This window comes from Sinocyclocheilus rhinocerous, unplaced genomic scaffold (assembly GCF_001515625.1).
Source record: "Sinocyclocheilus rhinocerous isolate Xijiao unplaced genomic scaffold, SAMN03320098_v1.1 scaffold564, whole genome shotgun sequence".
In the NCBI taxonomy this organism is placed as follows: domain Eukaryota; kingdom Metazoa; phylum Chordata; class Actinopteri; order Cypriniformes; family Cyprinidae; genus Sinocyclocheilus; species Sinocyclocheilus rhinocerous.
In genome coordinates, this window is record NW_015645070.1 from 504,399 (window position 1) to 529,193 (window position 24,795).

Below are 24,795 nucleotides of genomic sequence, written 5' to 3' on the forward strand. Positions count from 1 at the left end.
TTCAAGAAACATTTATTATTATTATTATTATTATCAAAATTTAAAACAGTTGAGTAAATTTTTGGGGGATTCTTTGATGAATAGAAAGATCCAAAGATCAGCATTTATTTGAAATATAAAGCTTTTGTAACATTATACACTATACAATTCAAAAGCTTGCAGTCAGTAGAATTTTTTCTTTTTTTTTTGGAAAGAAATGATAGAAATTAATACTTTTATTTAGCAAGGATGCTTTAAATTGATCAAAAGTGATGATAAAGACATTCATAACGTTACAAAAGAGTTCCATTTCAGATAAATGCTGTTCTATTCATCATCTATCTAATTCTACTCAGCTGTTTTCAACATCGTAAAAATAATAAATGTTTTTTTTAGCAGCAAATCAGAATATTTGAATGATTTCTGAAGGATCATGTGACTTGAGTAATGATGCTAAAAATTCAGCTTTGAAATCAGAGAAATAAATTACATTTTAAAATATATTCAAATAGAAAACAGTTATTTTAAATATTCAAAATATTTCACAATATTACTGCTTTTGCTGTATTTTGGATCAAATAATAATACTGTTCAAAAACTTTTGACTGGTAGTGTATATCATATATAAATATAAATATAAATATAAATATAAATGGTGGTGGGCCGCCTGGACCAAAAAATGCCTGGGCCGATTTTTTGTCCCAGTCCAGCCCTGGGACAGCATGTTGGGACGGTTGAACATGAGCAGTATGAATATCATCGCTGTAGCTCCTCCCTGATTGAAGAAATAAGCCATGTTGCAACTGCCCCTCGCTGCAACCGTCCCCACTCTCCCCCTATATGAAAGTTTAACTTTTTGATAAAAGTTTCAGTTTCAAGTAAAAACGCATGATTTAGTAACAAATATGATCAGACAAACATTTAACATCATATTTAATAGCCTACATATAGGCTATATTTGCACCCGCAATTCTGAAATGGGCCTGAAGAATCGTGTTGAGTAACTGAGCAGTTGAAGACACTCTGATCATTAACATGAAACATTACTAACATTATAGGCTACATTAATTCGCTGGTCTATAGTAATCATGATTATACGTCATGTGTTGTATATAGAACTTATTTCTTGACTTTCTAACTTATAATCTTTTAAGCATTAAATAATGTAGTAATAGGGGTTCCTGGGTGAGCTGAAAGTCTGACTAGATCTATTAAGTTGGAAAATAATACTATTGTAGCATGTAAAATTTAAAACAACTACACTGTAATGGGAAGTGTTACCAAAAAGTTATTCAGAGACATTCCTGAGTTTCCTCACACCAGAGTGTTTTGAGGTGTAACTCAGCTTCTTGTTTCGACTTGTTTGTAAAGGAATGGAATGTGAAGGCCGCAAACTGGTTTAGATTTTCACCTCATATATAAAACTAAAGCATTTATAAAGATGGGAAATACCTACGGAATGTAGATTAAAAAAGAATAAAAATTGTTTAGTGGTAGTCAAATGTCTGCCTAATCTAATAAAGATAATTTTTTGAGGTTCATACTCTGCTTTATGTTTTCCTCAAAGTCATCTGGATGGAAGAAGATGCCATTTTAACAGTCCAATTGTATAGTTATCACTTCTGCATGTTTTGTCATTATTCTTTCCCATGTCACCCAGGCCTCAGGTGTAGCCATCAGTGATGAGGTGGTGGATCACTATAACGCAATCCGGGTGCGCCAAACAGGAACTGAGGTGGGGCAAAGGTTTAAACTTGTGGTCATGTGTTTGAGCAAAGACCGAAAGAGCATCGTAGTGGACGTTGAAAACTGCCTGAAAGTCAAAGATGTGGGGAACTCGGATGTCTTAAAGAAGATCCTCAGTAAGCTTCCTACCAATGAGTGCCGCTACGCCCTGTACGACTGCTCCTATGTGAGCATGGAGAGTGTGAAGGAGGACCTAGTCTTCATCTTATCGTATGAGGCCTTTGAATCTCACTGATCAATCTACTTTTGCAGTCATGTGATGGCTTGTGTTCCATGTGACTGTTTGGTTGTACTAAGAATATCTCAAGTGTAAATCATGCCATTTTCAATGAGCTCCTTTTAGAATAAGAGGACATATTTTGGCTTTGTCAAAAATGTCTCCTAGGAATGGGCTGAAAAAATCCCACTGAAACCTAATCTATGCTTCCTTTGGCAATACATGCTTATTGGTGACATTTGAAGTTAATTTTTGGTGGGAACTTGAGCACCCAGCAGAAACAAACATGGATATGTAAGATTGGCTCATAATAAAAAAAAAGTGAGCCAATGTACAATTTTTTTTATTCAATGGTCAAAGACGTCCATCTAGTGCATGTTTTCATAGAAAAACATTTAGAAAGCAGCACAATGGAACACAAAATGCATTCTGTAAGAAGCAGCCATTACGATTTATTTTCACCATCTTGCTTGTGTTTTTATTTATTCCACAGTGCCCCTGAAACTGCCTCCTTAAAGAGCAGAATGGTCTATGCAAGCTCAAAGGCTGCTCTTAAGGCCAAAATGCCAGGTTGGTTATGGTCAATGTTACAATTAATATTTTAAAGCGCTTCTTACAGTACACATTATTCCAAAGCAGTTTTATAGAAAATGAAAACTAAAGAAGATAACTTGTTCTTTTTCCCTATAGGTTTGAAATTTGAGTGGCAAATTAATGAACCTGCAGACAGAGAAGCATCATGCCTTGTGGAGAAACTTGGTGGAAGGGTCATGGTAAAGTCTTTGGAGGGGATCAGTGTCGACCAATGACCCAGCAGCCATCAGTCTGTTAGTCAAAATGAAAATGATTTTTTTTAGGTATGCTAATAAACTTAGTATTTCATTGGAACCAGTATTTGTCATTTGACCAAGTGAGAACAACTCGTATTGATCATTATTAAACAAATACCAACACTTTTTAGTAACAAATCATCAAATATAGTATAATGACAGCAAAAATCCTGTGTTGGAAATTACAATTGGACTGTGCTACCTAATGCAACTCTGTACTTGAAAAATAAAATCATGTGATTTTCAAAAACTTTTAATGTGTTTCTTAAAGACACAATATGTAAGATTTTTTTATTAAAATATCCAAAAACCACTAGAACAGTGTTATATATGTTGCTGACTTGTGTACTTGCATTATCCCAAATGTTTCAGAAGAATGTTTAAATTCAGAGAAATAAGCAATTTTACCTAGTGACACGGACCGTGTCTATAGTGTCATTGTGTCGCCTGCCAATTACGTCATAACCCCTCAATTTCCGGTTTTGTTTTGTAGAAAACATGGAAACACCAAAGACGCTTTAATATGTTGTGCGTTTTATTAGACCGGTGACGACCGCACAGAGTAGCATTATAACAGAACTTTCAAATGTATCTAGTACGATAAAACAGCTCTGCTTTTTTTCCCCCCATATGCACGCAGTCCCGGCGCCAGAACATTTTAACAGGGGGGGCTATCCCTTCTGCCCGGGGCGGGGCACATAGCGTGAGTGTCAGTGGGCGTTTGGTATCGATATAATTTAATTTAGCCTATAAAAAAAAAGTGATTAGTATTACTACTCATCGTCACTATTTGCAGAAGAAGAAAAATGTATTATGATTTTGCACTGGCCCGATGCACATCAGAACTAGTTCAAACTTTACGCAAACATTTTTTAAAAAGTAACGATTAAAATAAGATGAAGTTATAAACAAATTACGCATTCTATAATAAATAAAATAACACCAACCTGCTAGAACAGCTGGAGTCTGCGGCGCTTACTCAGCAAATGATTTACAACAAGAAATTCAATCATGTCCATTACAGAGGAGAGGTAGTAGCGATTCCTAGCTAATTGGTTACTGGAAATTTCAAGTCCACTTTCAGCCCGTTTTTCTCTGTCTTTCCAGAGTGCCATGCTTGTAATGTGTGTACCACGAGTCTGCAACTTCTCGAACTATATCTTCAGTCACCAGACTGCTCGTGTTTGCAATGACATTATTTTGAATTTCGTGAGAACTGTACGTTGCATTGCGTGGTATTGTCTTCATAACACTCCTTAACTCTGGGTCTTTTCGGAGGGTATATTCGAATAATGAAAGGAAAAGTCCACTTCCATCCTCTGTTAGACAATCAAAAGCATCTGTGCTTCCCCTTAGCGGCAAATGATTCACAACAAGAAATTCAATCATGTCCACTACAGAGGAGAGGTAGTAGCGATTCTCCCGTCAAATCCAGATTTTTTTGTCAAAGTTTCTAGCATAATCCAACATTCCTTCTTAAGCTCATAACTAAATGCTATTAAAAAGACAACCTGGTCTTTTCAAACTCGGATAACAAAATAGGATGAATTTTAAAAGAATAGTTCACCCAAAATTGATATTTACTCACCCTTAGGCCATTCAAGATGTAAATGAGTTTGTTTCTTCATCGGAACAGATTTGAAGAAATTTAGCATTACATCACTTGCTCACCAATGGGTCCTCTGTAGAGACATCAGAGGATGGACTTTTTTTACTGGAGGAAGCGTTATTATGTATTGACTGGTGTTTTGGCCAGAGGCAATGGTTTAAGTTAAAACAACAAATTCATTTATACCAGCTATTTGGTCTCTCATTCTTACATCACACATTCAGTGCAGAGGATCAATTAGTGAACAAGCGATATACTGCTAAATTTCTCCAAATCTGTTCTGATGAAGACACAAAAAAGTATCTACATCTTGGATGGCCTGAGGGTGAGTAAATTTTCAGCAAATTTTCATTTTTGGGTGAACTATTTCTTTAAATAAAAAAAGAAAGAAACATGACAGTAAAATAAAGCTATGTTGCCATTTATCATTTATTATCGAACTTACTACAATGGTGTTGAAGCCAGCTACAGCGAGGGCATTCCAAATGCTGTACCCATGTACCAATACAATTATGCATACTCATTCACTTACAAGAAATTAATTGCACTAGTTAATGTACGCATAACGTACATGCGGTTTCCCTTTTAACACTGACATCAGGAGGAGAGGTGCGGGAACACTAAGAATATATATATATATATATATATATAAGGCATTTGAGGAATATTTTCTGACATAGCCAGAAGGTTTCAGATGGAATGTGAAGTGAAAATAGTTCCAGCACATTTCCGACATAAAATGTTTGCATGAGTTAGATTTCTCCAAAAGTCTTCAAACAATTTCTCCCAAGACTATAGTACGACAAAAAAGGGAAGAAAAATTTTGGTCATCTTAAGGCAATTTTTGGCAATTTGTTTTGTTTTACACCTCAAACAGAAGTGCCTTGCTTCAGCTCTCCATCACCCTCCTGAAAAACAAAGAACATAAACAACGTTAACAGGCATGCAGCTATTTGTCCTATACACTTTTATTAATTTGTATGATGTTTGTACCTCGTCTCGCAGTTGATCCTGCAGGGTCCTGACTTGCTCTTTCTCTTTGGAAAGTTGGTCCTGACTGTTTCTTAGCAGTTGTTGGAGTTTGGTGGCTGCCTGGCCCAAATCTTTGGTCATCTTTCGCTCCTTCTCTAGACACTCCTAAAACAAAGTCATGAGCATTAGGGATTTACATAGAAACTCACTTCTAACAGTTAAACAAGAAACATTTTAGATAAAGCTCTTCCAGTATGCATGGACAAAGTCATAAATAAATGCTCATTTTTTTATTGCCATGTAATAAGGTAAATAAAATACATACAAATAAACTTATTACAATAACAACTACATAAGATCTTCAGTTTAAATTTAAAAGTGCTTAATCATTGCATAATTTCTGAGTGATTTGACACTTTTTCCTCTTCTTTCCTTTTCTTTCCTTCTATCAAAAGCAAACTCAAGAATAATAAGATTTACAAAGTTTTAATAATAATACCCAAGTGAACTATACACAATTTAAAGGGTTAGTTCACCAAAAAATGAAAATTCTGTCATTAATTACTCATCCTCATGTCGTTTCAAACCCGTAAGACCTCCGTTCATCTTCGGAACACAAATTAAGATATTTTTGATGCATCATTCCCATGAGCTCTCTGACCCTCCCATAGACAGCAAGGGTACTACCCCGATCAACGTCCAGAAATGTAGCAAGGACATCGGTAAAATAATCCATGTGACATCAGGAGTTCAACCATAATTTTACAAAGCTACGAGAATACTTTTTGTTCACAAAGAAAACAAATAACGACTTTATTCAACAATTCGTCTCCTCCGCGTCCCCCTGGTGCCATTTTGGAGAGTATCTACAGAACATAAACAACGTATCCGCGTGACGCAGCTGACACAGAATAGCATACGTTGTTGAATAAAGTCGTTATTTTTGTTTTCTTTTGCGCACAAAAAGTATTCTCGTAGCTTCGTAAAATCACGGTGGAACCCCTGATGTCACATGGATTATTTTACCGATCTCCTTGCTACGTTTCTGGACCTTGATCATGTAAGGACCCTTGGTGTCTATGAGAGGGTCAGACAGCGCTCAGATTCAATCAAAAATATTTTTGTGTTCTGAAGATGAACGGAGGTCTTACAGGTTTGGAACAACATGAGGGTGAGTAATTAATGACAGAATTAAATTTTTTTGGTGAACTAGTCTAGACTTGTGCCGGTATTCGGTAATGCGGTATATCACGGTAATGAATATGCACGATATTGTTATCGTGGGCACTTCTAAATACAGTGAATAATTATATATTACAAATTATTCCGAATTTTGAATGCATTTTAAGAATACTTTTCCCATCAACTGGTCAAAATGCACAACACTGATAATACCGCATACCGTGATAAAAGCATTAGCAATTAATCACAACATGAAAATTTTATACCGGCATATCCCTAAACTAGACATTACATAAATAAATTGATAAATACAAAAAATTATATACAATCTTTCAAACTGATATTTGATAAGTTCTTTCTAATATTTTTAAAAATATCCATTAATTTACTTTGAGAAAAACATTTCCACAGTACCACTTTAACAGTCAAGGAACACCTACAAAAAGCATGTAAAGGCAATTCTTCTCCTTTCAATAAATACACACAGGCAAGTCTTGTGTGACCAGTTCTACATCTTGTAAATACAGTTTGGACATTTCTATTTTCAAACCAAAACCAATGATTAGATCTTTCATTTATATACTTATATACTAATATACTTTGTTATGGATACATTTAATCCATTCCTTTTGCCACTTTTTGGAAATCTAGAAATCTAGAACCAACATCAGATGTTGGTATTTGACATTGTCATTCCCAGCTGAAGTGCTTTCTTAGCAGCTTAAACGAAGAAAAAAAGGAGAAAAAAACACATTATACTGGTTATCAGCTTTTCAAAGTTCAAAAATACCTTCAGCTGAACAACATCCTCCATGGCTGCAGCGTCTCCAGCTGACTTCATCTGTTCTAGATGGCTCTGAAGCTGTTTTTTGAGGGCTTCCTGAGCCTATAAAGGATGGAATAATGCGTTTAATGAATAACATGTTTTTAGAAATCTAGACGAAACACAAGATCTTGAACACCACTGTACCTGCTCCACTTCTGCAGAGAGCTGCTGGTTTAGAGCCTGTTCACCTTGCAGTTTTTCCAGCGTCTGCTCCAACTGAGCCTGGACCTGACCAAACCAACAATACCACCCAAGTAGATAGGTTATTGCTAATCCATACTACTGCAAAACCTTTCCATGCCAGCCAACACAAGAGCTGCATTAGTGCACAATGCATCCAGAAAATGAGAGTGAAAACAAGCATAAAATCATACAAAAATAGTAGGATCTTCAAAGAAGTACGAGTTTCAAATACAAAAGACAAATGTTAGTGGTTAAAAAAGGTGAGTGACGGATAGAACCCGAGCGCAGATATTCAGAGATGAAAACAGGCGCCTGGGTTAACAGAAGCTGCTAAAAAACAAAATGCTGAAATATGAATGGTTAGAATTATGAGTAAAACATCCCCTCATTGGCAGAACTGGATAGGGAGAATAACATATGGCACATAAACATAGCCTCTTGTACAGGGTAAAATCATCTCAATGTGTAGAGTGAAATGCACTATGTAAATAAATTTGAATCTATGGATATTTTGGCATACAGACTGTCTCATAACATAATCAGCAATGTAAGCAGTATTCCAGTCAACCATTTTTGGAAGACTTATTCTATAGGCATTGATAGGTTTTGAGAAACAGCCATAGTTAGTACTGAAAAATCTATCTAAAACTGCCAAGTGAGGTGCAGGGTGCTTTTCTGTGTCGCACCCTAACCTGACGCTCCTCCGCCTCAGGCTGCCCGTTCTCTGCCACTCCCTGAGCTCGCTTTGTCACGTCACTCAGTTGCTGCCCGACCTGGAAATAAAGGCTGTCACTCAACAAAACCAACTTTGTTTATTTTCCTTGGCAAAATCTCCTGTTTGGCACATGATTGTGGGTAAACAAAGAATAGTAGGTGTAAACCTGTAGCAAATGCTTCGGACTTCAAGAGAAACCAACCTGTGAAAGCATGCTTAAAAGAGCAACACATCATGCCGCAATCTAAAGAAATTCAAAAACAGATGAGAAACAAACTAGTTGACATGTATCAGTCTGGAAAAGGTTATAAAGCCATTTCTAAGGCTTTAGGACTCCAGTGAACCACGATCAGAGCCATTATTCACAAAAGGAGAAAACTTGGAACAATGTTGAACCTTCCCAGGAGCGGCCGGCCTACCAAAATTACTCCAAGAGCGCAACGACGACTCATCCAGGAGGTCATAAAAGAACCCAGAACAACATCTAAAGAACTGCAGGCCTCACTTGCCTCAATTAAGGTCTGTGTTCATGATTCAACAATAAGAAAGAGACTGGGCAAAAACGGCATCCATGGGAGAGTTCCAAGGCAAAAGCCACTGCTGATCAAAAATAACACAAAGGCTCAAATTAATTTTTCACGTAGAGCCAGGTAGGTTTGGACAGCTTTTTTCCCTTAATAAATGAAATCATTATTTCAAAACTGCATCTTTGTTTATCTTTGGTTATCTTTGTGTAATATTAAAATTTGTTTGATGATCTGAATCATTCAAGTGTGACAAATATCCAAAAATTAAAAAAAAAAAAAAAAACAGGAAGGGGGTAAAAACGTTTTCACACCACTGTACACTTGGGTTCAAACTTCTAAGGTAGCATGAACCAGACAATAAACAAATTGTGGAAAATCTACATATTGAATCTGTTAAATTCCTTAGTCTTTCCTTTCTGTGACGTTTTGGCCTGGAGGAAAGCTACAGGAGTCTACAATGAATTAAATGCCAGTAAATTTGCTACTCACATTTAATTAAATCATAACTTAATATAACATTTAAAAGGCTGTGTCACAATTCCCTTATTTCAGTTATCAAGTGTAAAATTTGATAACTGAAATAAGGGACTTTTAAAGACTTTTACGACCTTAAATTTGAGTTTTTAAGGACCCACGAAGACCTTGCATATAAATGGTTAAATTTGCTCAGTGGAGAAAAGGTCATTTGAATGTAAATCAATAATAAATGAGAATGCATTAGTTGAGTCCTAATATGAAATATTTTATATTTTGATAGTACTTTATTTTCTTAGTAACTGGATTTTTCAGTTTATGGTTTATTTATAGAGCCTGACACATTTTTGCACTCTGTAACACTCATCTTTTGTATTCCTATAGTGTCCTGCTGTACAAAAACTCATTTCCACAGGTGAAATCTGTACCTGTTGGGTTCTCTGGTTCTCCTCTCTCAAGCTCTCTGTTGTCTCTTCTAATTCCTGCATCTTTTTGAGTGCCTACATAAAATGACAGACAAACTCTCACACTCGCTTTCACTTGGAGGTGGAATGACCCTCCAAATTCCCCGAAATATTATGAATGATTTCCATAACACTTGGATAACAAAATCATAACCAAAATATATATTTTCTATAATCAAAGAAAAATGTATAAAGTCTTCTTCATCATTATTATTGTACTTACACTATGTCTGCAGATTTATGTGTGTGTGTTAATACAGTGAATAAACCTACCATTCTCAGTTTCTCCTCTGACTCCATTATCTGGGTCTTCCACACTTTCTCCTCCTCCTCTACACTCTTCTGAAGTGTTTTCAGCATCCCCTCCTAAAGAACATCAGGAAACAAATCCGGCTCGATCACATTCTCATTAAGGCTTTGCTGAAACAGATTCTTGGTGTATAATCTCACCGTCTCAGCCAGTACGCTCCTGTACTGTTCACACTCAGACTGTAATGTGCACTGACTCTCCTGGGCTGCCTGTAGTTTCCCCATTATCTCCTAATAATAAAAACAGCATTGTAGTAACTACAAATATGCCTTACATCCCCAGTAGGGGACAACAAAGAGCCACATCATTAAGATGATAATAGCACAAGACCACAAACCACAGTACACTTACCACCATCTCTGTGCTTTGCTGGGATTCTTGGCTCTGTTGCTTTTGATTTAACACCTCTTGTGCTTTCACAGCAAAGTCTTGCAGCCAATTGGTCTGAAGAAAGAGAATGAGAGACTCAGGATTAGCTAGCATTCAAAGTGTATTACGTGTATCAAGTACGCTACCATTCAGAGGTTGGGGGGTCACTAAGATTTTTTTTTATATATACGATTTTTTGATTTAGATTAATTTTTTTATATACAAAATTGATTAAAAAATATATAAATAAAACATTTATTGAGCACCAAAATTATCATATTAGAATGAACTGAAGGATCATGTGACACTGAAGACTGGAGTAATGCATACTGAAAATTCAGCTTTGCCATCACAGGAATACATTAAAATTGTAAAAATATTAATATAGAAAAGAGTTATTTTAAATTGTAATTTATTTCACATTATTACTGTTTTTACTGTAATTTTGATCAAAGAAATGCAGCCTTGGTGAACAAACTTTTGAATGATACTGTATGTATAGAGGGACTGATGTTACGCGTTTTTGCTTTTCCAAAACACACCAATATTACAAGTGGATCCAAAAACAAAACTGAGAAATGAAACCACAAGAAAACTGAAATCCTAGACACCTGCGTTGTCTCTATGTTGATGTGTGGGAAAAGAGAATGAAGAACTTCTTTGGTCTCAGCCTGGACAGATTTCAGCATGTCCTCCAAACTTTCCTGTAACAACATTATATGCTCAGTGACAGCTGAACGCAATATTCACATTAACACCTCTAAAACCAACAAAAATGCTAATCTAAGCACAGAAATTCAACAAAAATTTGTTTTAATCTTCTGTCTTAGTTAAAAGCAGAGACACTGGAATAAATAGTGGATTAACATGAAACAAATGATTTGAGGTTTCTTTAAAACTAAAAACTGTTGAGTAAAATGATGACCCTTAACACTTCTTTTATCTGTCACCATTTTTACACACACAGAAAAACCTATATATGGTTCTTTAAAAGTCCTGAAATAGAAATGGAATAACACTACAGCATTCTGCTTTGTACTGCAAGACCATATACCCAGCTGACATGAGATAAAATGTGTGCCTACGCATGTTTTATGAATCACTGTGTACATGTAAGATAATGACAAGCACGTCCACAGTTGTCTCAGTTGGCTACTTACGCAACTCTTGCCTTGTGACTGATTTAGTTCCTTGAGCTGCTGCACTTCCTGTTGTAGTGATGTCACTAGGCTCTCTTTTTCAGTGACACTGAAAAACATTATAAAAGCCACTTGGCTTTTGTGGAGGAAGGCACTTATCACAGAATGGTGTTAATGTGGGTGGCTGACAGGAGCATATACATGCAGTGGCCTTCAATAGGACTGAATATGTACCTTTTATGTAGTGACTCCAGCTTGGCTGTGCTGTCTGCCAGCTGTAAATGAAGAGTGCATTATTAGAAAATGGTGAGTAGTTTTAAACTAACAAATGATACACTTTAGCTTTAAAAGTCAACATACTAATATAGAATAACAGTGAAGTCTCACTTACTTTAGTGTCATACTGTTCTTTACACTGCTTCATCTCTTCTTCAAACAGAGCCACCCGAGACTCTCTTTCTTTCAAACTACAGGAACAGGAAGAAGAGAGCATATGGCATTAAATCTTAATAAGAGAATGAGAAAAACACATGAATTTGAAGCTGTTGTTTGCATCACAAATGACGCATACCTGTTTTGAAGCTGTTCCAGCATTTCTGTATTTTCAAGCTAGGAATAATAATAATTCAAAATGGGATTAATGGTTAAGTCTAAATTAATTTATTGTTTGAAGAGTGAGGGTTTGCATATGATAAACTTACTCTGGTGAGGTCTGAACTTTTTTCTTTAACCTGTTGGAGCTCTCCCTGAAGAGTTGCTATTTGGTCATCCTTTTCTTTAATGCTTCAATTCAAAGGAAAATATCAAATAAATATTTAAATCATTCAAATCAACTACTGAAATGTATTAATGAAGCATCAGAAAACATCCTTATTGTACCTGTGCTGCAACTGCTGCACCTTTGTTGTGTTATCCACCTGAAGAGGACATGTGATTGGTTCAAATAAGGTAGCACAACAAATCACATGCTTTACACATTAAAAGTCAAAGTTACTAATGAAATACTAAAATGAGCTGAAAATGTCTAAAAAGCAGTATGTTCGGCTTCACCTGATTGGCGATGATGTTTTTGAGTTGGATCAGTTCCTCTTCTTTCTCCTTCAGGCTAGAGATTAAACAATCAATGTGAATTCATGTCCAACAAATGTTAGCTGCAAAGCTGATACATTTATTGATGCATTTTTTTTTTGGTTGAATTGTACTAAAATTGTATGACTGTTATGCAAAAAACAAGAAAATTTGTCACTGGAGAAAAAATAAACATTTCATCATCATCTGAAAACAAGTCTTATCAACTTACACAATTTTTGCGTCTCAAACTAATATGGCCTTTTATCTTACCTACTCTTTGCTTGCTCCAGTTCAGCCATCGAAGCCTGTAAATATTACACATGCAAATGACCTCACAACCATATATTTCATAATTTACATAATGTTTAACAAACTTGAACCCATTTATTCAATTTGACACATCTCAGAAAGCAGAATGTCACCTCTGAATTGTGGTTCTGTTCTTTGTTCTGGCTCGCCTCCAGCAGTTTCAGCTGGCTCTGCAGACTCTCCAACTGTCCGGTCCGCTCTTTCATTTCCGCCTCCATACTGGCCACACGAGCTTGAGCCTCTGAAACATTGCAGTGACGAAGAGAACTCATATTTCTAATTACTAATTCATAACTTCGCTAATGCTTTTGTCCAAAGCGACATATAGTACACAAGAAACCTGATGTTAAGCGTTTTGTTAGAGGACACATTGTGGGTACTGCAAGCATTATACCTTGCCTGATTTGCAGCTCAGATCTAACCAACTTTTTCAGTTATAAAGAAATGTTTTTAAAGCAGACTGAATCTTGTGGTTCTACAGAGTGCATCCTTGCTTAAGAACCAAGTGGGTGCTAACCTGCTAGAGCAGTGGCGTCTTTCTGAGCTTGTTCAAGCTGTGTCTGAAGGCTGTTTCTGCTGCTCTGGGTCAGTCTGAGCTCCTCACTCACTTCCTCCAGACGCTTCTGCAGGGCCTGTTCACTGCTCACCCAGTTCGCCTGCAGGGGACAAAGCATGAAAACAGAAAACAATTCAGACTTGGTCACCCAACGCCACTAAATTCAGAGTCTTTATAAAATAGGTGATATCTCATAAACAGTAGAGTACAGCGCTAGCAACACCAAGGTCATAGGTTCGATACCTAGGGAAAGCAAGAACTGATGAAATGTGTACCTTGAATGCAATCTAAGTCGCTTTGGATAAACACAATGGACCATAACCACCTAAAATTTTTAAACACCTAAAAACAGTAGCCACAATTTTGTGTTCTGATATGATAAACAACATTCAAACAGTTTTACTTTTTTGGAGGGAGGCAATGTAAATAAAATTTATTTTATGTCCTAATGTTTATTTAGACTAATTTCTAACTGGGAACTAACATAACATAGGAACATTGAATCTCTTCGTGTTCGATTACTCAGAGATTATATCAAAACCTTACAAAAAAATAAGGCTTCTCATAAGGTTGCTCTACACAAAAAAATTCTATTTAGATCACTGACTCACACTCTCCAGACATTACCCATGTCTCTCCTAAGCCAGTGCACCGTCTAGATGCTTAAAATGGGCTCAGGACACACTTCAACACAAGGCTGCTTTTTATTCAGTGGTCTTTGGTTTGTAGCAGAGGATTAGCGAAGAGACGTTTTATCTGTGTTTCCAGTATGAATAATCAGATACTTCTGCCTGAAACTGTACTGCTCAGGCAGGCTCACATTCCAGATAGCTCGAAGAAGCGCTTCTCTGTAGTGTGGGCCATGTTCCAAACCACAGAGCACTGCTGAGTGATCAAACTGGCAATCAAATGTTCTGCCAGCATGTGAGCAATCCCATTAGTAGAGGCACCAGCACTGGGGGGTCAAAGCCTCAGCTTTACCAGCAAGCCTAGTCAAGCTTCTTAAATACACACACTGATTGCAAGAAACTAAGTTTGTCTACCTGCGGATGTGGCTAAACAGCCCAGCGAGAGGTAGCAGAAAGCTCTAATGAGGTTGGTGCTTATGCTGGGAGATGTTTTATAAGAATTAGAGTGGCATTTTGAACTCTTTCATAAGAGGCATCACAAAACTAACTACAACTCAGCAAACTAAACAACAGGAATGATTGGCGTCTGTGGTGCAAAGAAGGGTGAGTATCTGACCTGCAGCTGGGTCAGTTGTTTCTCCGCCATGGCAGCTTTAGATTCCAGATTTTTCCTGAGCTGTTCGTCAGCCTGCAAGGCTTCGTTCTTCTCCACCAGCTCCTTATTCAGTCGAATGCAGTCCTGACGCAGTTTGGCCAATTCAGCATTTTGTCTAATGGATCAAAAAAATTATAATTACCATTCTGGACAACACAGTGTAGTTGTCATCATAACCAGCGGCAATCATCAACAACCCACATGAAGACATTTTTACGGCTGCTTGGATACTACGGTTGCAATCTTATTGGTCAAAAGTTTTGATCATCCAGGTGTCTCTGATATAAAACAATGTTTGTCACTATTGTGAAACAGATTATTGGGTTTGGCAGGAGCTGTAGGTTCATACTTGCTCTCCGTCTGACTGGTGGCTTGGTTAAGCGCATCTCTGAGGATAGAGTTCTCCTGCTGTAGACGGGCCAGCTGAGCATTAGGGCCTTTCTCCAGCTGGTCCTGGAGAACCAAGATCTAAGGAGGAGCAGAAAGGGCTTAGGCACGTCACGTAAATATTAGGGCTGCCAAAGCTCACTAATGTGATTAATTAAAAGCATCTAATCCTGTTAAATTGAATGCATTCACTTATACCTAACGTTAATGAGAATACTTCCATCTATGTTACAATGTATAACAAATAAATGCATATTTTGGAAGAAAAATAGTTCGGTCATTTCATAATTTGAGATTAACCATGTTTTTTTTCTCACAATTTTCTGTCCTACTAAATAAATATTTTGCTAGATGTCCTTGTAATCACGTGACTTTTTAGAGAGTCTTGCTACCATGCAGGTGTACGGCAGAGAATCTCACTTTGGCATTAAGTTGCTGAGTCTCCGCAAGGTGGTCTTGATAACTGGCCTGCATGCGTGCTTGCAGGGCGATAATGTCCTGCTCTCGTTTACTCAGCTGAGAGCTCAGCCTGGTCTCTACAGATGCCACCTTTGACTTCTCCACAGAGAGCTCCTATACAACAAACATAAATCATATGCAGGTCATGATCTGGCATGAAAACAGGCCATCAAAATACTTGTGGCTTCTAGTTGAAGGGTTGTGTAGAGCTGGTAAAAAAAAAAATTGTAGACAACCATTCAAAAAGTTTTTTTTTTTTTTTTTTTGTTTGAAAGAATTGATTACTTTATATTCAACTAGGACTCATTAACTGATCAAAAGTAATTATTGTTTTCAACATTACCAACCCCGAACTTTTGAATGGTAGTGTAGGTTTAAACCTTGGCACTATCACCATCAGACCAAAGCAAAATAATCAAGAGACTGGGCAGTTTTCCCCTAATAGAGTCCATATAAGGCTTAATGCGTGTGCACATATAAAACTTTTCCTAATTTGTACCTTCAGATTATCTTTATCAAACACATATTTGTCGCTGTACTTTTCCTAATTATTTTTTAGACTGGCATGAGTGTTTCAGGCCTCACTTTAGTCAAATCCCTCAGTCGGCTTTTAACAGCTGCTGAGTCCTCCTGCTCGGCTGCCAACTGCTTGTCTCGTTCTTCCAGCTGTTTCTTCAGCACAACTACCGGATCACCCTTCTGTGTGGCCTATAAACATGCATAAAACTCTGTTTAGTCAAACCTCTTGGTTGAGTTTAAATAAAGTGATAGAAAGTGAAAGATCACTCATTTAAAAATATAAAACAAGACAGATTTTAGGAAGTTGCCCATACCTTGTGCCATGTGTCCTGAATAATACCAGCCTTATCAGACAGAATCTCAATGAGCTGCTGGGCCTCTCCTTCAGTGAAAACTGTACTCCTCACCGTGGAAAGCAGGGCCTTGTAGGGCAAGTACAGTGGACTGTCCGCGGGGTCTGCAGCCACCGCTAGAGAGAAAGAAACAAAAAACATTACATTGATTAAGGTTAAGCCTAAGAAAAAAGATACAAATAACAGAACTCACAGAGTTAACTGCTATCCACTCAGAAAACACAGTTACATCCTTTTGGAGTGCCAGTGTCATTCTGTATTTGAGAGACGCTAAATCAGAAAGCTAAGAAGTGCTCTGCGGCAAAACCGTCTCTGGTCGCAGCAGGGTGTCCACTAAACTAAACTAATTGTGTTTATGAGTGAATTCTCCAAATAATTTTATTATACTCCTAAACATTCCCTAAACACCCACACCAAGATCTCCAGCATCCAATCAAACATGTTGAGAACAGCAGAGTCATAAAATAAAACAGACAGACCAAAACAAGTGCAGCTTCCAGAGAATGACGTGTACAATACAGTTAACTGAAAGCTTGTACAGTGGTGTGTGTATGCACTTTCATGTTCTTTATTGACTCGCTGTGTTATTTAGACAGTGCCAACATGGCATGAGTGCAGTGTGGCACCAGGGTGAGATGGCACCCAGGAGGACTGACGATAAACTCCTATTGTCCAGTCACTAAAGGCCTTTGTGTGCTCCCCTAATGGAGCAGCAGAGGCAAAAGTATTGTTTGAACAGGGCCAAGAGGGCTGTGCTTCGTTAAGAGGAGTGGAATTCTGGGTGCACGGAAACGCACCTGTGTGCTGCCACAAACTCTCTGCTTTTTCCCATGGCCAAAGCAGAGCAATACCTCATCACAAGCGAGTGGAAAATTCATAAGGACTGACTCTGTGTGCATGCATAAAAGGAGTTCAAACGAGTTTGAGAAAGAAATGTTTGACCACATAAAAAAAAAAAATACCTACAGTAGTAATGAGACATGACCGGAGTTATTTTATTATCATTTAATAGATTAAAGTATTTATACATTTTTTTATTATTATTTTTTTTTACATTTTGATTTATTTTTTACTTTAAGTTCTAGTGATTTGGTTTGTAATTTGTATTAGTTTTTCTCTATTTAGTTTTGGTAAATCTATTGCATTTCTAGTTTTAGTCATTTTACTACAACTTAACATGTTAGCTAACTAAAATTGTTTTTTATATTTTATTTTAATTTACATAAAATGTTTTTATTATTAGTTTTACTTAATGATAACAACACTGAAAGGTTGACTATTCTAACAATAAATTAACTAAAGAGTTAGGTTGAGCGAATTATCTAGATTTTTTTAGTGGTATTGCTCTATTTTGTGTTGTGACTAGTCGATTTTGACAATATGTAGTTTTTCACATCTCTAGTTGACACGGTGTGCAAAAAAGAGAGAAAGAAAGGCACAGAGAATAAAGTGAAGTCAAAATTATGCATAACATCATAAGAATCAAGGGCAAGGCAGAATGTGAAACTGTTATTAAATGAAACTCAAACTATGTGCTTAAGAGCCTGTGAACTAGCACACACACGTGCATGAAAACCAGCACAAGAGCAGAAGAATGCAGCTCACTGCCTCCAATCCCGTGAGTAGCACTTCAGACAGAAACCCACTCTGTGCTCTCTGCAACCAATCAGAGCAAACATCAGCAAATAAGGAGTAGTGCTATTCCAACACCCCGCCCACAAAGGAAATAGAGCACATCAGCGCTATTTGTCAGAAGAAACAATCCAGACGGTACTCTGAACGAGATGGCTGACATCAGGAAGTGACACGTATATAAACCTACGAGTCAGCCACTTCACATATACCATATTTTCAGGTTTTCCAGGCTCCACTTGGAGGTTTATTACAAGTAGATGTCATCTGTGTGGTCTAGCTAAAACAATTTTATCTCTGTGTATTTAAGGGTCTGGCAAACCAATCAGCAGTATCCTGTTATTGCACACTGAGGCCATACTTCCTTTAAGACATACCTGGATTGAATATATTCATTTGGACTGGCTTTTTAAAAAATTACAGGTCTAACATTAGCATCTGCTACACTTCAGAAAAATTAAACTGCATTCTCCTGATAATGTAAAATTAAAAAATAAATAAATAAAAAGTATAAATATAAATACTATATATAATAATAAATATAAATACAACATATAATAAATACATAATAATTACATATGTAACATTAAGTATTTATAAACATAAAAGAAAATAAATATTTTCAATATTAATCTTTATTAATATATAATAAAGATATTAAAGATGTACAAACAGAGAATGTGGGAATGAAAGGAAAACATTGGCACTCAAATTCAAGCTCCACATTTGCAGAGCACATACAAAAATCATTTGTCATGGATCAGACAAATATGAAAAAATGGCAAATCCTTCAAAACTAATGTTAACCTAATATAATCACTAGGTTAAAGCATTAGAGAGTCATTTTTGAGCTGCAATCTAGTGCCTATGAAGACTGTAATGTAAGCATTCATTTTCAGCAGCACCTGTTAGTCCTTCAATGTAGCAAAAGAAAGACAAGGAGGAATAGGAAACAGAGTAATAGACAAACTATGACTCCTGAGGTTTGATGATACCTTAGTGCATCCTACTGACTACCACTGAAAGCTACTTTTATTAATAATAATAATATTATTGTTAATTATTATGCCAATTAAGAGAAATGTCTAAAAATGTACAGTTGCAAAGAGAAACAGGAGGGGGCAGCCTCCTCCACTTCCTTTAGGTCTGTGCAGCCCGCCTAGTAATAATCTGACCAACTTAATATAGGTGATTTTGTGGAGATAATAGCATACCTGGCTCTGACTTCTTCTTGGAACCTCCTTTCTTCTTGGCTGGAGCATCCTGTTTGGGCTCTTCTGCTTTGGCCGGCACAGCAGTTGCTGAGACAGCTTTCGGAGTTCCCACTGGAGGCACTGCCATGACAGGAACCTTTTTGGTCACCATCTCCAATGGAGCCACAGATTTGGGCTGAATCTCAACAGAAACGGGCTCTGCTTTGGCTTTCTTCTTCCTCTTTTCCTTAGGAGATGGGGCAGGCGGAGCATCTTCGGGAGCAGGACGGGATGCAGGAGGGGTAGGACCTGCAGAAGCTTTTTGGGAAGGGGCCGGGGCAGGTGGACTGGGTTTTCTGTCGGGTGGAGAGGATTTCTGCACTGGGGCTGGTGGAGTGACTTTCTGGGCTGGGGCAGGTGAGGCAGCTTTCTGGGTCGGGGCATTTGAAGCAGACCTTTGGGGTGGGGCAGGCTGAGAAGATTTCTGTGTTGGGGCAGTTGGAACATAATTTTGGGTTTGGGCAGGCTGAGAACATTTCTGTGTTGGGGCAGTTGGAGCAGCCTTTTGGGTTTGGGCAGGCTGAGAAGATTTCTGTGTTGGGGCAGTTGGAACATCATTTTGGGTTTGGGCAGGCTGAGAAGATTTCTGTGTTGAAGCAGCCTTTTGGGTTTGGGCAGGCTGAGAAGATTTCTGTGTTGGGGCAGTTGGAGCAGCCTTTTGGGTTTGGGCAGGCTGAGAAGATTTCTGTGTTGGGGCTGTTGGAACATCATTTTGGTTTTGGGCAGGCTGAGAAGATTTTTGTGTTGAAGCAGATGGAGCAGCCTTTTGGGTTTGGGCAGGTTGAGAAGATTTCTGTGTTGGGGCAGTTGGAACATCATTTTGGTTTTGGGCAGGCTGAGAAGATTTCTGTGTTGAAGCAGTTGGAGCAGCCTTTTGGGTTTGGGCAGGCTGAGAAGATTTCTGTGTTGTGGCAGTTGGAGCAGCCTTTTGGGATGGGGCAGGTTGAGAGGATTTTTGTGTTGGGGCAGTTGGAGCAGCCTTTTGAGTTTGAGTAGATTTTTGTGTGGGGGCCGGTGGAGCAGATTTTTGTGCAGGGGCCGGTGGGGCGGCTTTCTGGTCTGGGGCAGGTGGAGCTGCTTTCTGGGCATTCTGGGCATTTGAAGCAGACTTCTGAGCGGGGGCAGGTGAAGCGGATTTCTGTGCAGGGGCAGCTGGAGCGGACTTTTGGGCTGGGGCTGGTGAAGATTTCTGGGTAAGAGGAGGTGAAGCAGATTTCTGGGCAGAGGGAGTTGGAGAGGATTTCTGGGCAGGAGGTGCTGGAGTAGACTTTTGGATAGGTGCAGCAGATTTTTGGACCGGGGCAGGTGGAGTTGACTTCTGGGCTGGGACAGTCGAAGCTGATTTCTGAGCTGGGGCAGGTGGAGTGGGCTTCTGAGAAGGGGTGGGTTGAGGAGACTTCTGAGCTGGGGCCTCTTGTTTAGGTACTGGTGTAGAAACTTGTTCTGGGGCTGGAGGAGTTGGAGGACTGGGCTCAGCTGGCACTTCTGTAACCTCAGGGGTGGCCTCTGACTCCAGGAGCTTCCCGTTGGGCTTATCTTCCTTTTTCTTAGCACGATTTTTTTTCTCAGCTGCCTTGTCCTTTTTCTTCTTGTCCGACCGTTGGCTGGATAGGGTCTTACCCTGCTCCTTCCGCTGCTTGGCTATAGCTTCTTCATATGAGGTCTCCTTCATGGAAAATGTTGAGACCAGAGCAATCCCAATGGCTGAGAACACCATGAAGCCACCAAACACCACAATTCCAAGGGTCTGAGGATCGTAGATATCCATGACTGCTAGTTAGCGTTCTGATTAAAAAGAAAAAAAAGTGTAAGGTTTGGTATACTTTTATGTCAATAATATTTGTATATTCAAACATAATATATTCCATACATTTTAAAGCTCCACATTAAGGCAGCTAAAGCTTCCAGTAACGTAAGTCCCTCTTACCTTCAGATTATCTTTACCAAACATATTTGTCGCTGTACTAGTTTTTTTAAATTTTACACCAAGCAAGAACATTATACTAAGTTGGCTTTTGAATGTTGACCTGAAGAAAAGCTTCTTCCTTACAATATGCAAACACTGCATTTGGTAGAAGAGGTCCATGCAACCAAAAAAAAAAAACAGTATAGATGTCCAAGTGTGCTACCCTCAACTTCTACTACAAAAACTTTGACGAAAAGCTGCTTCCCTACAATATGCAAACACTCTGTTTTTTTAAAAAGGAGTTATGTAAGAGTTTTCCATTCCACCATGTGCTGCTGTCTGCAAATTTCTATACTCTGCTGCTTCCATGGGACTCATGCCAATCTCACACTTCAAATGTGCACCAAAGCACAAATGTGTTGCAAAAAAAGCTGTGAACTTGACATATCCCAGAAGCAAGAACAATCTAGACAACTTTCAGAGCACAATAGAGGTTTAGTGGCCATCGGTAACATGTACATTGGAATGCTAAGTTTTTGGGTAAACAGATTTGCGCAGACTGCTCTATTTTCCAATTAATTATTAGATTAGATTATACAGGAAACTTAAATGAATGAAAAAGCATAATCAATATTAGATTAAAAAATATACTGTATATTGTAAGATTATTTGCATTATGTTTATACCTTGATATCCACTTATAGACTTGCTCATTTATAGTGAAATGCGCAAACAGGAGAAAATGAGGGCGGGGGGATTTTTTCTCTGAAATTTCAATGATTGTGCCTGTAAAATGTGACAGACTGTATTTATGTTGTACATTTATTTCTGTCTTACATATTTAAATGTTATAAGAAATAATCATTAATAATAGTTATTATATGGTTCATTTGCAATGACTTTACTGGGAGCCATTTAAAGAGCCAATAGGAAATTACGGGGAGATTCAACATTTGCTATGAAACTGAATTAAAAGGCTGATTCATATTAGATGAAACAGGATTTGTTCCATATTCTCATTTGACACCTATTCATAATGTTGCTGTTCAATGAACATACAATAAGAAATCAAGGCTGAGAGTTTGTGAACCCTACAGCTATTCTTGAAGTATGAATGATCTATAAAAATTATGTTTAAACAAATTTCAGATAATTCTCACAGACAGTAAAGCTGTTAGAGCCGAAATGTGTTATTTAATATACAGTTTTCTTTGCTAACTCACAAAGGAAAAGCTGGAGTTAACGTTAACTGTCTGCCTACAACAGAGCATCACTCGAACCAAATTGTGAAACCACTTCTTATAGTCATGCTATTCGCTTCGTAACTACAATAAGATGTCTTCGACACACTGGGCTTATGAGCTAGTTAAAGAGGGAGTAAATAAACGGGAGAGATCAAAGTTTATTGCTAATTGCTACTAAAAATCTTTTAAGATTATAATGAATAACGCCATAACAAAAGCTTTAAATAGCTCACCTTTTCTCGCGGCAGATTTCCGTTGGATGAATCACTTCAGGAAGAGTTTAAACAGAAGTGGTTATCTCGAATCCAACTGCCTCACCACTCCAGCCAAAAACAAACAAACAAACAAACAAACAAAAAAAATTTTTATCCCCAGCTTGAGGAGTCAGTCGATGACTGCGTGGAGTCGTGGCACTTTCTCGCGCTGGCATTACGCCGGTCAGTGGCCCACATTCCCTTCATCCTGAAGACAGCTGATTGGCTGGAGTGGAGTCAGTCAAACAGATGCGAACCAATAGAATTTTGTTGTCGTAAAAGAAGGCTGGTCTTTTTTATTTTAATGGGAGTTGTAGTTTTTTCACAGATTTCAATCGACTACCAAACACACACACACACACACACACACACACACACACACATACGTATAGTAACACAGACAATTATTTCAAATATATTATGACTCAATTTAATTTTATTTAAAAATACAAAATACAGTTAGTTTAAATATTAATTTAAAATACAGCCTTTAATTTCCACCATTTGTTTCACATGAAAATAACTTTTAATGGATAATAATTCCATATTTAACGGATTGGATGCCTCGAAAAATAAGAAAATAAGAAACAATACCTTGCTGTGAACATTTATACAAAAGAAAATCCAGCTTCAAGGAAACAGTTTTCAGAGTCATTAACTACCATTTATATCATTCTTATGAATGATTGTTTAAAAGGTTGCTTTAAAGGTTGTTTAAAACTGTTTAATATGCTGTGACTGTGGGCAAAGACCGTTTTAAAAGTAATGTGTAAATGAAGGTGTGAATTATTTATTGCTAAGGTCCTTGACAAATCAATATAAGACAAGTCAGTATTTATATTCTTTATCTTTAATTGCCTTAAGCTTATACCATGTCATTCAGTTATGGAGCTGTTTATTGAACATAGATGAACATATATTGAACATAAAAAAAAATCTTAATTTAATTTTGAAAGGTTATTCTTTGGTGTGGTTGTGTTGTGTTGGGTGTGTGGTGTAACATTCATTTGTTTAGCAGCGGGTGTGGTTTCCATAGAGCACTAGATCATCAGTAGGAACGTTTTTAAATATTTAAACATTTAAATGTTACAAATTATATTATTTAATTATAACTTTAATAATGATGAACGAGGCTTCAAAACATATCATGCTTTGTAGAAGTCAAACATACATCACTGTACACTTCAAAGCAGATTTTAAGAACTGTGAGAACTCATATGAGTGAACTAAAGTTTACTTTAAAGGAGTGGATGCACACATTCCACATTCATTTGTTTATTGTGTATTAGCATGGTGTAATAGTACTCACAGAATCAAATCGAATAAGAAGGCGTTGAAAGAAATATACAGTAAAGCAAATTTAGTGCGTCACTCCACACCTTCTTGCCTCTCCTAAGAAACACAAGTAACTTCCGGCATGCTTTCATTTAATTACTTTATAGGTGAAATGTCTTGTCTGTTGTTTTTTCTTTGCAGTTTACACTTCTATATAAGTACAGAATATTCTTCGATAGGTGACAATAGTATGCACTACTGCATTATTCAGACTTCATTTTCTTTGTAGTTGCATAATCCTCTAAGACTGTTGAACCTGCACATGTAAAACACATTTGCAAAATTTATATTGTGTGATATACAAGTTACATATATTTTCTTTAAAAATCAAAACAACATGTCCAAACATATCCTAATTCAATATTTTCAAATGTTTATTCACCCTCAGGATAAAAAACAGTGCCCACAAAATGTATTTGCTTCATAATAGTCTTGAGTTTTACAACAGGTCCCATATGTATGTAAATGCTAGAAAAACTGGCATGAAACTGTTGGATTTACTGCTGACTCGTGGATTTATCGGTAAGCCATTCGAGGTCAAGTCAACGTGGTCTGTTTGCTAAGTGAGTGAGCAAGTCAGAGTTACAGTAGTGCATGGTCTAGAAAAGTATTGTCAAAGGACTATTTGCAATTTTTCATTCATTGCTTGTTATTGTCTAACCCTAATGGTTGTAATTAGCACATGGACGTA

The 24,795-nt window shown here is 37.5% G+C and overlaps 2 protein-coding genes across 2 annotated transcripts; one reads left to right on the plus strand and one right to left on the minus strand.

Moving 5' to 3' along the window:
- Nucleotides 1-1,352: 1,352 nt before the first annotated feature.
- Nucleotides 1,353-3,022, plus strand: cfl1l (cofilin 1 (non-muscle), like). The gene is made up of 4 exons (XM_016508609.1): nucleotides 1,353-1,376; nucleotides 1,580-1,935; nucleotides 2,436-2,512; nucleotides 2,633-3,022. Exons 1-4 carry the CDS (start codon nucleotides 1,353-1,355, stop codon nucleotides 2,749-2,751), a joined length of 576 nt encoding a protein of 191 aa, XP_016364095.1. The 3' UTR covers nucleotides 2,752-3,022.
- Nucleotides 3,023-4,786: 1,764 nt separating this feature from the next.
- On the minus strand, nucleotides 4,787-22,961 carry LOC107705351 (ribosome-binding protein 1-like). The gene is made up of 27 exons (XM_016508611.1): nucleotides 22,749-22,961; nucleotides 19,327-21,150; nucleotides 16,442-16,596; nucleotides 16,194-16,316; nucleotides 15,570-15,722; nucleotides 15,112-15,230; nucleotides 14,724-14,877; nucleotides 13,440-13,578; nucleotides 13,036-13,163; nucleotides 12,884-12,918; nucleotides 12,593-12,647; nucleotides 12,422-12,459; nucleotides 12,244-12,325; nucleotides 12,114-12,151; nucleotides 11,934-12,009; nucleotides 11,777-11,817; nucleotides 11,564-11,651; nucleotides 11,015-11,107; nucleotides 10,386-10,478; nucleotides 10,175-10,264; nucleotides 9,998-10,090; nucleotides 9,689-9,760; nucleotides 8,237-8,350; nucleotides 7,506-7,589; nucleotides 7,326-7,421; nucleotides 5,375-5,518; nucleotides 4,787-5,289 (listed from the first exon to the last, which is right to left on the minus strand). The coding sequence occupies exons 2-27, from the start codon at nucleotides 21,131-21,133 to the stop codon at nucleotides 5,251-5,253; spliced, it is 4,149 nt and encodes a 1,382-aa protein (XP_016364097.1). The 5' UTR covers nucleotides 21,134-21,150; nucleotides 22,749-22,961; the 3' UTR covers nucleotides 4,787-5,250.
- Between the last annotated feature and the right edge of the window lie 1,834 nt (nucleotides 22,962-24,795).